The sequence below is a fragment of the Oryzias latipes genome, chromosome 15 (assembly GCF_053564925.1).
Source record: "Oryzias latipes strain Hd-rR chromosome 15, Olatipes_Hd-rR_3.1".
Lineage (NCBI taxonomy): Eukaryota > Metazoa > Chordata > Actinopteri > Beloniformes > Adrianichthyidae > Oryzias > Oryzias latipes.
This window is the reverse complement of record NC_136251.1, coordinates 27975907-27988203: the sequence shown is the minus strand read 5'-3', so window position 1 is coordinate 27988203 and position 12297 is coordinate 27975907. Positions and strand designations below refer to the sequence as shown.

General features: G+C 38.3%; 1 protein-coding gene across 50 annotated transcripts in view; it reads right to left on the bottom strand.

Moving 5' to 3' along the window:
- Nucleotides 1–12297, bottom strand: part of LOC101159771 (neurexin-1a) — a 310837-nt gene that overhangs the window by 78495 nt on the left and 220045 nt on the right. For all 50 annotated transcript variants that reach the window (XM_078932242.1, XM_078932229.1, XM_078932238.1 and 47 more), the window contains one exon: nucleotides 11147–11328. In XM_078932242.1, coding sequence (XP_078788368.1) covers nucleotides 11147–11328 — 182 coding nt within the window. The remainder of the gene's footprint in view (nucleotides 1–11146; nucleotides 11329–12297) is intronic.

Sequence of the window (12297 nt, the reverse complement as noted above, 5' to 3'; positions counted from 1 at the left end):
CAATTTGCTGTGTTATCTTTAATAAAATATTTCACCTTTAGAAAAGTTTCTTTGCAGTTACAGTATCCTTCCATCAGTGATTCTGAAAATGTGTCTGGTGGGATTGGCACAAACACGCCTGCTACCATCAGCTTTTTTTGGGGGAGATCATTGAGTGGATGTTTATGGATCATAAAACAAACATACGGATCGGCTGACTGGCTGGCTATCGATTCATGTTGCAGTTGACTAAAGAATGGTGGTGGGTGACACTGGCACTCAATAGCTGTTACATTTCCATATAGATAACTGCAGCAGTGTAGCCTGTAATTGCCTCAGAAATTACTACACGGATGAACGAGTGGGCACACAGCAACACAGTATAAACAAAGGTGCCTCGTTGAGGTTTTGGGCAATCTATGATAACACTGGAACAACATCTCTGAGACTAAATGCTGTCAGTAACTGTGCTTTGAATTACAATCTTGACAATATCATTTTTAATAAACCACTATGTACCTTTTAGTCATACAGTTAAACTCTAATGCAATAATTTTGCAGGTTAATGTGCATGACACTGATGATCAAGCCTTCTTGATGGATCACATGTTGGATCAGGTTACATACATTCCTTTTTTTCTTTTTTTTTTTTTTTTAACTAAATAGCTGTTAGGTAACTTGGTTGCTGGAGCCTATCCTGGCCAAAGGGCAAAAGTGGGATACACCCTGGATGGTTTGCCAGTCTATCACAGGACCATACAGAGACGTATAAGCACACACAGATTCACCAAATAACCCGAAAAGCATGTTTTTGGACTAGGATTCTAGAGAAAACCCACACATGCAAGAAGAGAACATGCAAATCTCACAAAGAAACGACCCAGCCAGGATTCGAACCCGGTCCTTCTTCCTTTGAGGCAACCATGAAACCCTTGAATTTGGGCTGCAAATCTAACCCTAACCCACAGAGAAAGTAAGTAAATTATGTTTACTTCTATCACATGTTGCAGCAATCAAAGATCAACAAAACTTCACCTATCATCTGCCGTTTCAGCTCTCTCCTGAGGTAACACATTACGGAGGATAAACTGAGCTTAATAAGGTCCAACCCTCACCTCACCTGAGGGTTGGAGGTTGACAGTAGAATAACAGGTATGCATACCGTATGACATCTTGCTGCATGTGTAGGCTACTATGTCACCTATCTTTTTATCGTTTTTTTTACAGTTTGAAAAAATAGTTTAAAAAATTCTATATATGATCAGATTTTTCCTTTGGAAAAAGCAATTTCAAAAATGAAAACACATCATGTTGTCTTATTCTATTTTCATTAGTTGTGATGTGGATACAATTGGAGGCAAAATCTCAGTTGTTTTTGTTTGGATTTTATTAATATTGGTGGGTTGTTTTGGAGAATATGGGGATGATCATCTATTATTCATGTATGAAAACAGCAGAAGGTGTGGAGTTCTGTAAGAAACGTAAAATTAATTTAAAGGAAGATAAAGTTTCTCGCCTCAACATCCCAACCTACTACTGCTGTCTCGGTCTTGTCTCCCAATCGCTTGGCTTTCAGTCCTAACTAATTCTTTAAAATTGTGAAGGTTTTGTGATTTATTTATGTTTTATTTAACCTTCATTTATCCAGGAAAGACAGATTAAGAAACATTCTTATTTTTAGCTGTGGGCTGGGAAAGTGCAAAACCTTTTGAGGAAGAATAATAAAACAGAATAAAACAGCAATAACACAAGAGAATCACTAAATTATTAAAATAATTAGATTTTCTGATTTAAAGCTTTAAAAGTGACCCTCTTACATCAGGATATTTTTTGGACAGTAAAACAAAATTAATACGAACATTTGATCAGAGAAAAATAATTTACGATAAGTCAAATAAAAATATTTGTTTTATCGCGTGCCATGCTCCAAATGTTAACGGCAGCTCATAATTAAAAACAGCATGCTCCCAAGTGTATATAATTTATGAGCAAGTATTACAAATAAAAAAAAAATACAGAGAGCACAAGTGGGAAGGACGTCAGAAGAACGCAGCAGTAAAAAGGTAATTAAGGTGACCAGAACAAGGCAACCCATCTGTTAAATATTTCATGGAGCTCCACGCGAAAACCCACAGAGTGCATCATCAACAGAGGACAGAGAGCAATCAAAAAGTTATTACTTGAGAGGCCGGTTAAAAGAAATTTTGGTCAGAGATATTTGAGAGCTATAACTCATTAAATATGGAAATTGCCCAAGGTATTTATTTCTGTGTGCAAATGTAAAGTAAATTATGACAGTTGATATATTTCTAATAAAATGTTTCAGCACCATTCCTGACATTAAAACACATTTATTACAAAACAGAAAATAAAATGTAAGTGCAAATGTTAAAAAAAAGTTACAATTTAATTTGTTTTTTTCATTCTAAAGAAGACTAAATTTTGAAGTTGAGTCAGTGAATACAATCTTTAATATAAAGCTTTAAATGAAGCCACATTTATCATGGATTCAACATTACTCAATACATACAGGTGTGTCTAATATAACAGAAACATGAAAACAATTGTTGACAAAAGTGTATTTTTTGAGTGAATAAATTCCGTTTTTTAATGTTTAACCTTAATTGATGTAAATATTAGTCAAATTTCTGCTCAAATATGAATTGTGGTATAACGTATCTTGTGTTTGCTTATCCAATAAATAAACCCTAATATAGGTTTTGGCTATATAAAAATGCCTCATGATAAAATGCCAGTCCCACATAAAAACATTCATGCGTGTTTGTTGGAAGATGCTGTACATCAGCTGACTGTAATGGAGTGATTAAAAAAAAGAGGCTATTTTTGCACCACCCTGAGGCAGAGGGCAGCTGTGTCAAAAGTCAACAACTGTGGTGAATTCCTGCTGTGCTGCTCATGTCCCAAACACACACAACCACACAACCTCATCAAGCCAAGCATGAACGTTAAAATCTTAATGACATTTGACTTTTAGACATGTATAAATAATATGAAATAACACTGAGTGATATGTAAACAAATGGTCAATTAAGCCAAATAGTTTGTAGTAATATGCTTAACTGAATGCTGAAGGAAACACATATAATGTAAAATAACCATAAATAAAATTCTGATTTTCTTATCCTTGTATAATAAAATTCCCAACAGTGTACAGCAGCGATATAATCACATTTACTCCATGTTAGCCATGGCAATAGAGAGCTGTATGAGGCAAGTCCATAATGTATTGATGTAAGGCTTTGACAATGACAAGCTGTAGTCACTATGATTTGTTACACTAATAAAAGTGAAGACACTGTTTCATCCTGCCCTCTCAAATACTCATACACATCGTCCTCTTCATGGACCACTTGGCTTTTCCGTGGCAAAGAGCTCGAACAAATTGAGAAATGATTAGAATTGAAAGATGAGTAATGGTGACTCTAACGGTGGCCCTTCTCAATATGGAGCGGATAAGATTTGATTCTTTGAGGTCAGGTGCATCATCAGAGTGGAGTGGCTGTCTCGACTATGGCTGAAACAGACGGAAGGCCGACTTTTGCCACAATTGTTCTCACCCAACATCAAATCAATACACTTACCAGCACTATAACCATGCTATTATCACTATTCATGAACAATCATAGGACACGTGCCGTATGATGGCGAGAATCACTTCTGATATTTCACTTCAATAAGATTAATGACAAACTCATTCAGTGGCGCTAAGGAGTCCGTTTATTTTAGTCCTGCAAGTTAAACCTGACCTAATAGTGAAGATTAAATGAAAGAACAGGCTGACTGACTATAAACCAAATTTCAAATAAAGTAAAATTAAGTAAATTTGTACATTTTCTAAGACCTCAAAGTAGTTCTATTGGTAGACATTTTTTCCCCCCAAACATCTGTTAGAGTTCTAAATAATTGCTATGAACACAATTTTTTATGAACAATTTTAACAAAAGAAAACAAAACATGAATGTTGTGTTTTACCTCCCAAACCACACTAATAAAAGACCTAATCCAACAAAAATCATGTTTCTGGTGTTTGTTATTGTGTCATTCTTCTCACAATTGTCGACTTGTATAAAATAATTTTAGTCCTGAAGTTGCATCTCTTCTTAGTATTTCTGGTGAATGAGGAGAAAATGAAAAAAACTTTGAAAAGCTTGAAACAATGACGTGGGTGCTACAATTGGTGGGCCACAAGCTCCTTGCTCCGCTCTATTCTGATGCATCCACTTGCAGACAAATGAATCCACGTACGCCTTTGTTTTCTTCATCTGACCTGGAATCGGGCTCAGAACTGTACAGCTGGATAGCTCCCATTTTCCCCGCCATTTTTGTTGCACCGGTAATGTTGTAAAGTTTAGAGTTGTAAGGGGCTGAAAGGTAACTGGAGAGAATAAACAAAGGAATATGGGGAAAAGTGGGCAGGCTTACTCCACGCCGACATTCCCGTCCACAAGCCAAGTTTCTGCCGCTCTGCAGAAACTTATGTCTTAAAAAAATCCGGCCGTTTTTAAACGTTTAGGTTAAAAATGGCATGTTCATGATTAAAAGACCACTGGGCACGCTTTGAAAATAGATCAAAGGATGATCGCAGTGGGACTTTAAAGAGGAAAAGGTTGGTGCTCCTCTTCTTTAGTAAGACATTGATGGAGTAGAAGAGAGAGCAACTTCTGTTATGTTCACAGGTCTTTCCTTCCTGCCTATCAAACAAAATAAACATCTGTGACTGCATTTTTTCCCCCCAACATGCATAAAATCTGCACCCATATCCTATTCTGCTTAACTGTACACAGCTACTCTATTTATATTGATATTTATCCACACAGGTATTTTACAATCTGTTCATATATTCTTGGTTATTTTGTCTGTATATTATATATGCCCCCCCCCGCTGTTACAAATAATTCTTATCTGCAACAGCGCCTGTCATCAGGCTAAATAATAAATCTTATTCTTGCAAGCACTTTGAAAGCCAAATCACTTTCCTACTTCCCTTCTATTTAAACATGTATCAAAAAATTTCATGACAAAGTCGTTATAAATAAGAGTGAAAGTTTGTTGACACCAAAACATGTCAAAATTTTTTTTTTTCAAATTTAGGTGAGTCATACTACATTTGCGGGAAAATGGACATACTTCTATTCTAAACAAACTTCTGCAATTTTAAAATTTAGCTTTTAGTCTTGGCTGCATTGTGATGAAGCAGATTGATTGCCCTTTATTTCCTCTCGTACCTCATTTGCAACATGGAGTTGCAAGTCCAACTACATTTTTGAGAGGGCTTTAACAATGAAAAAAAAAATGAATAAAATGCTGTTGCTACTTATGAAACTTGCTTAAAATGCATTTTATTTCCATGGCACCAACTCTAGTCGTGTACTGGGATGGTTGCTAAGGAAACAGCACTTAAAAGTGAAGTGGAGAAAAATTGGGTAACAAAACCACGACGTGACGAGAAAAAAATGATATCCGTATATATACACAGTGTGCTACACCCATGAACCAGGTTTAATATATATTTTTTGTTTTAAATGTCCTGCTTGAGCATGCATTGTAATAAAACAACCTGTCAGTTACTCAAGAAGTCTGTTAATAACTGATGTGACTTGACTTAGCAACACAAAGGGGTGCACATCACTGGAGCCCTGCGAGTACTGCATGCGGGTCTGCTCAGTCTGTGTGCAGACTAAGTGTGAGAGGTAATTAGTGACCCTAACAGTGGTAGTGGATGAAAAGAGGATCTCTCCTCCCTGGGCAGGTGTTTTAATAGGAGTATGGGGGATAGCGTGAGACTGGTTCTCTCAAGAGATGTGCAGCCTCTCTCCCAGGTAACAATTTAACAAGTAGCGTTAAATTAGACTGTGCTGTATTCATTTAATGAAGCACACCATTTTGAATAAAAATATTCCTCCAAGTTATGCAAATATCAAAAAATCTGACATTTTCTTTCTAGAAAATAGAGATATTTCAACAGTGGCCCTGTGTTCTCTATTCTTTAGCCATTTTACATGATTAATAGGGTAGAGAACAGGAGTTGAAACTGCAATTAAAGGTGTCTTCCATCAGAAAAAGCACCCCTTCTGGTAGTCAGCTAAAGGAGGACCGAAGGGAGCAATGCACCACTAAGTCATTATTTCTTCAGCATCCTCTCTGCTCTGTGGAATATATTAGCTTCACATTGTTGCTGTCTTAGCTTACGCCTTGACTGCTTGTTTTTTTAAAGGGATGCACGCAATTAGAGGAAGGGAAGAAGAAAGTGCTTCAAACACTCCCCAACCCCCACACAAAGATTGCGCACTAGCACAAAACAAGCTTGGTGGGCCCCTCGGGGCCCTTGTGGAGACTATGGAGAGCCACTCATAGTCATTGTCACTGCAGCTCATTGACAACAAAAAGAAGAAAAACAACTACAAAGCCTGACTTTTTCTAGGTAAAGACTGCCTAAAAATGTGCAGAAAGATTTCCAATAACAGGTTTTGTTAGTGAGGCACAATAAATGATATTCTACTTCCCTTTTGGAGACTAGGATACCATAACTGCATGAAGGGAAAATGTACCTTTTCATTGCTGTGCCAGAATTATTGCTTATTTAACACAAGTGAGAATTGTTCAGTGGAATCCTCTAAATGTTCTTTTAGTTCTTGCTTTAGAGATTTGATCTATATGGCATAGAATTGCTAATGCCAAAGTCACAACTGTCCTTTTGGGTGGATACGAGCTGTTCGCCGGCGAAAAATGGGCAAACCTGTTCAAAATATTATGATTGTAGAGCACTTGATCAGTCTGTACAGTGAAAAAATGTTTATGCACATTTTTGTCTATGGGCCTTGTGAGGATTGTGAACTTTTGGTTTGGTTTTTCTCAGATTTGTTACGGTTTTTTGGTTATGATGTGTTTTCAATTGTCCCTCAGTCACACCAGTTTCAGGTTTGTCTTTAGTCACACCTGTGTTCATTTCAGTTAATTACCATCAGTCTATTTAAGTGTCTGGTTTTCAGTTCTTTCTGGTCAGATCATCTACCCTGCTATGTTCTACTTTTGACACTTTTTTTGTTGCTTCCACGGTTTTGTCTTGTTCAAGCTTTTTAATAAATGTCTAAGTTTCTGCCACAAAACCTGGTCTCCTTCATGTTTGGGTCCTGCACCACCAGTTCCTGACAGGCATGATGCAGGTGACAAGTCATAGCGAACATTTAAACAACATGGATGGTTAAGTAAAAAGACACGGGCGTATCGTATAGATTTTTCATTATTTCCCCCAAACCCTGCACAAGGGGCCCGTTATTGCTGTTCAAGTGATAGATGTGTCATCCTTACGTGCTCATTGCTCCTTATGTGCAGCCTGACTTTTAGTAAATTAGACAATCAGACCATGGTTTGTGTGGACACCCTACAGGCGTCCTACAGGCACAAAGGTATCGCTTGCACAACCAGTGCTTGCAGCATCTGCACCCAATCAGAGCTGCAATACACAAGACAGGAATGACTTGGTCCGGGTGGTGAAAACCGCACAGGGGATTGTGGGTGGACCTCTCCCACAACGCCTGTGCGACAGTCGGGTCCGACGGAAGGCTGGTCGTATATAGCTGCAGACCCCACCCACCCGGGACACCAAATGTTTGTACCTCTTCTTCTGGAAAGAGATACAGGAATACAAAAACTCACACCAATAGACTGAGAAACAGTTTCTTCCCCGGAGCTGTAAAGTCCGAGCCCCCCGCATCCCCCCCCAACCACCACCCAATCTCGCACATAATAAAATATTCTGATTTCAGTCAGTGAGGAGCCAGTACACACAACTTTCTATGGGGAGGGTTAGCATACGGGTTAATCCTCCCTATTGGTACATGTGACTAAGATATTAAGTTTGTTACATCCACAATCCTTATTTAATGTAAATATTTCCCTTGATTTGACTTTAAGATGGAGTGTTATTAATATTGGTATCTAAATTCTTAGTTGGAGCACAGAGTTGAGTACAGATGAGACTCATTCACTTGGGGCACTTGTACATGAGGCCTCATGAATATGCTTCAACTCAGAAGACCTCAGAGAGCTTGTGGGGAACCATCACACAGAGAATCAGCAGGAATAGAATTGTGAATCTAGTTTTCTTCCATGAGTGCCACAGTAACAAGCATGAGGACTGTTGCACATTTGATGGCTGGCTGACTCTGCAGTCATTGTTTTATCTAGGATGGACAGGATATGGAGGGTAGCTTTTGATTCCTGTGAGGTGCATTTAAATTACTGTCTCCACGTATTACTCAGAAAATTCTCACTTAAGAGTGTGAGTTGAGATGGCGTCCTTCAAGGCCTGCTGGGTTTCCTGTCATCATGAAATGGGAGCAGAGATTAGAGGGGGAGGGATGTAGAGGATGGAGCAGGGGGGGATAAATACTAAATTCTGTTCTAATCCCATCTCATACAGCTAGAGATACACTCCTTATGACATTTCTGCTCAGAGCTGAAGTAAGTGAAAGAGATAATAAAAGAATGAATGGGGTTCAGCGTCAAAATGGTTTAAAAAGGGAAAATAGCTGTTGGTCTGCCACAGACATTAATGTTTTATATCATAAAAAAGCAGATCAAACCAAATATTGTACAAGTATCGCATAGTTCCAATGATACTTTGTGGCAAATAAGGTTAAACAGGTAATAGATCCTCAAATTATTTAATGTTTTGGCGTGACTTATTATCGGTATGGTTTTTTGCAGGTGACTAGCTGAGTGCGGCAGTTCTTGCAGTAGAAGGAACTCAGAGTGGCAGTTTTGCACAGCTCATTGTGTTTAATGGAGTGCATTAAAATACGACTTTTCCATTTTAATTAATGAGGAGATGACAGAAGCGTAGACCGCATATCCAGAGGGTTTGTATCATAGGTAATCCAGTTTCATTAAATATTGTGATTTGAGATTATACTGTTTTCCTGTTATACTGCAGTATAACACATAAGGGGAGAAGGGGGTTCTAATAAATTTCACTACCATTTAGTAAAATGACATCAAGTTAATGCACTTTAAAAACAATAAAACTTACTATAATGTGCCATAAATTTGTGAGGAATAAATTTACAATTCATACGTCAGTGTTTTCACTGCATTTTGCATATCATTTTCTGGGCATTACATTGCAATAAATATGAATTTTAAAAGGATTCAACGATGTTCTAGAAAAAGCATAGACTCAAATCAATCCCTTACCAACATCCCTTCTTTTTTGCTTAATCTTTCACTGCTTACCATTAAAATGCAACGTTTCACTAAGCCCTGAGATTACTGTGCAAAGCTAAATACACAAAAGGAAGCATTCACAGTGACTGCTAATGTTGGAGGGGGAGAGATTCTTGTAACCCGACCACCCCGACGAAGGAATATGCTTTATCAACATTTTTATCCCATAAAATGGCTGCAGCTTCTTGTCTTTTTTTTTTTTTTTGCTCAACAGCAGCATGTCTCTGCAGTAAGCTGCATGTTCTTTCTGACTCACTGTAACCTGCGTGTGAAGACTTGCAGATAATAAATATTGCTTACTGCAGTGTTTGAAGAAATTCACTAGAACCCATTTTCAGGTGACAATAAACCATGATTACTTCCATGACGTGAATGTTGAATTCCTTGTATTATAAAAGTTAACAGAGGTGTAACGATTCATTTTAACAACAATTTGATTCATATCTTAATTTGTGGTGGACGATACTATTCGTAGTCAATACTGTTGTTTTTCCACATAAAATAATGAAAATGGAACATTCTAGCACACTATATGGTTACAGGCCTTTGCAAAATTTAAAGTGTTTCCATACATTGGTCTGTAATGATGGTTTAATCATTTTTTGCTGCCATTACATGTGTGTTTTCCGCTGTGATTGGTCGTTTTTACGTTATGATAAAAAAACCTAGCTATTAACCGCTACTCCCCTAAAAGTTACAGTTTTTGATACTCAAAAATCAGGTGACTTAGTATTTTTATGTATTAGCACACCAAGAAAATGTGCCAGTGAGCAAAAACACGCTGAGGTATGTAAATCATAAAGGAGGATATATCATCGCACACATACCAACAGTCTATGTTGGTAAACTCTGTTGTTTTATCACTGCTGTGCTTTTCAAGCAAGTGGAAGCCCAGAAAGCTGCAGCATGTTTAAGGATCAGAGGAAAGCATTTGCACATCTGAGCAAGCACATCTGTCTTTTAGAATCATGCGCCGAGTTGTGTTCTTTGGAACAACTTGTTTGCTCTCAAGTCAGGGTGAAATCTGTCAGAGCGGCCAGTGATTCAAGATTATTGGGTTAAATGAGTTAACTTCTGGAGCAAACACCATAAGGAGGATATGTTTCTACTGACAACTCCATGCTCTGCACCTTCAGGAAAGACCTGCCTTTGCTGTTGTTTATTAACTGTCTGCACTAATCGGTGATGGGTTTGACTTCAAGAACCATTTTATGTTGGTGTGCTTTGGTCGGAAGCTCTCCTTTGTGTGTGCAAAGTTCCTGTGCTCCTGGCCAGCATTAGCGTTGCTGTCAGCGAGCAGAGCTGCAGAGTGGAAGGTCATGTGGTCGCCAGTAGAATTATGTCCAGGTCACAGATGTACTGTGTGGAACCTGCTCTTATTACTGCACCATTCTCCTCTGCTTGTGGAGCACACACATACTGTAGGTGCCATCGCACAGTTAAGAGAAGGTGTGCAAACACAATTCCATTCTCGCCATACGAATTGACATACTTTGTTGTTTTAACGGCGCCTGTGTAGAAAATTTGAAAAGTAACCTTTTTCCAATGCAATGTGAGTTGAAAAAAAGAAAATGAAATCTCTGAAAAACTGCTTTCACGTTTCATGTCTATTGTTAAACTTCAAAAACGACATCTTAAATACTGTGATTAATGTACCTAAGTTACTGAAAACAGTGATTTATGAAGCTTTTGTTGGAGCGGATCGGTTTGGTTTGAAAACAGTCATAAAATAACACACCAGTAGCTATTTCGCATAGTTTTGCTTCAAGTAGGTGTATATTTACTTCCTATTTCCTCTTTTCAGACTCTGTCTGTCTGAAAAAAAGTGTGCTTGTATGTGCATCACACAATAAGTAAGATTTTCAATAGCAAACAATTCAATTCCAACCCAAAGCATGGTGAGTCAGTATTTTCAACTTACAATGTGGAGCTTTAAGAAGTCTCCAAGTCCCGAGGAGCTGTCCACCCTCACCAGGACAGCATCCTTCAAGTGTGTGCTGAAACCAATGGCGAGCCGATCTGCTCTTGTGCTTGGTCGGTCATTTGGGGGCCAGGTGTAGGTGATCAGTCCACCGTCTCGCCCGAAAATGTATGTAGTTCCCGCTAAAAAATGAAAAGGAAGAAAAAAAGAGATCAAAATATTATAACCATAGGAATGAGATGAATTGGGTGATTCCAAACCCAAACAATATCAATACAGCAAGAAGATGTTAATATCATCTATAATACAAGTATTTTATTGTGCTGCAACAAAGAAGGACTGAATAACGCAGCGCTTTTGAACAGCTCTCAGCCCTCAAGAGGTGAAGCACACTCATCTCAAATTACGAGAAGAAAATATTACAAAAAAGAAAAGAGAGGTATCTGTGCCACTTTCCTCGTAACACAGCACAGTTACTCCGCGTTTCTGTCACTTCCTGTTTCACATTTGGAGGGAAGACACACCGTTGAGTGCTTGCAAATTTGCAGCCGTGTCCCCTGTGCCCAGGTAACCGGCGAGCTAAACAGGCACCTCCTCATCATTAGCAACCTCAAAGCACACAGCAGAATTATTGAATGAGTGTTCCAATTATGCCTTTCTTGTAACCTCCACACAAGCCATTTCCTGTCTTTCTGCATTAAGCTATTGTTTGTGGCAGCTTTCTGAAAGGTTAAATCAGGACATTTGAATGAAAAAGTCTTCGTAATGTCAGCCATTGAGCAACACTGCAACAGCATTGCAGCATTGAAAGAGGAGCTGAGTCAAAACGTTGCTTAAAAATGAGCCCTCCTGCAAAAGATCTTTTTAACGTTAAGTATTTATGACCTCATGTCACGAGTTTAAAGGTTTGGATTCCAGTTGTTTTTTGTTAGGACACAGAGCGCATGACTAGACAGTATTTTTTTTTTTTTTTAACTTGTCCTGTCCAACAGCTAGGCAGGCAGATGAGAGCTGAGGGCCTCTTGGGTTGGACATATTTTACTTTAACAAGAGGGGTTATTAATCTTCAGACAAACCAAAGGTATGTCTGAATAAACCCCTTTTGTAATTGAGGCCAAACTTTATTAATTTCAAACATGTCTGAAAATCTT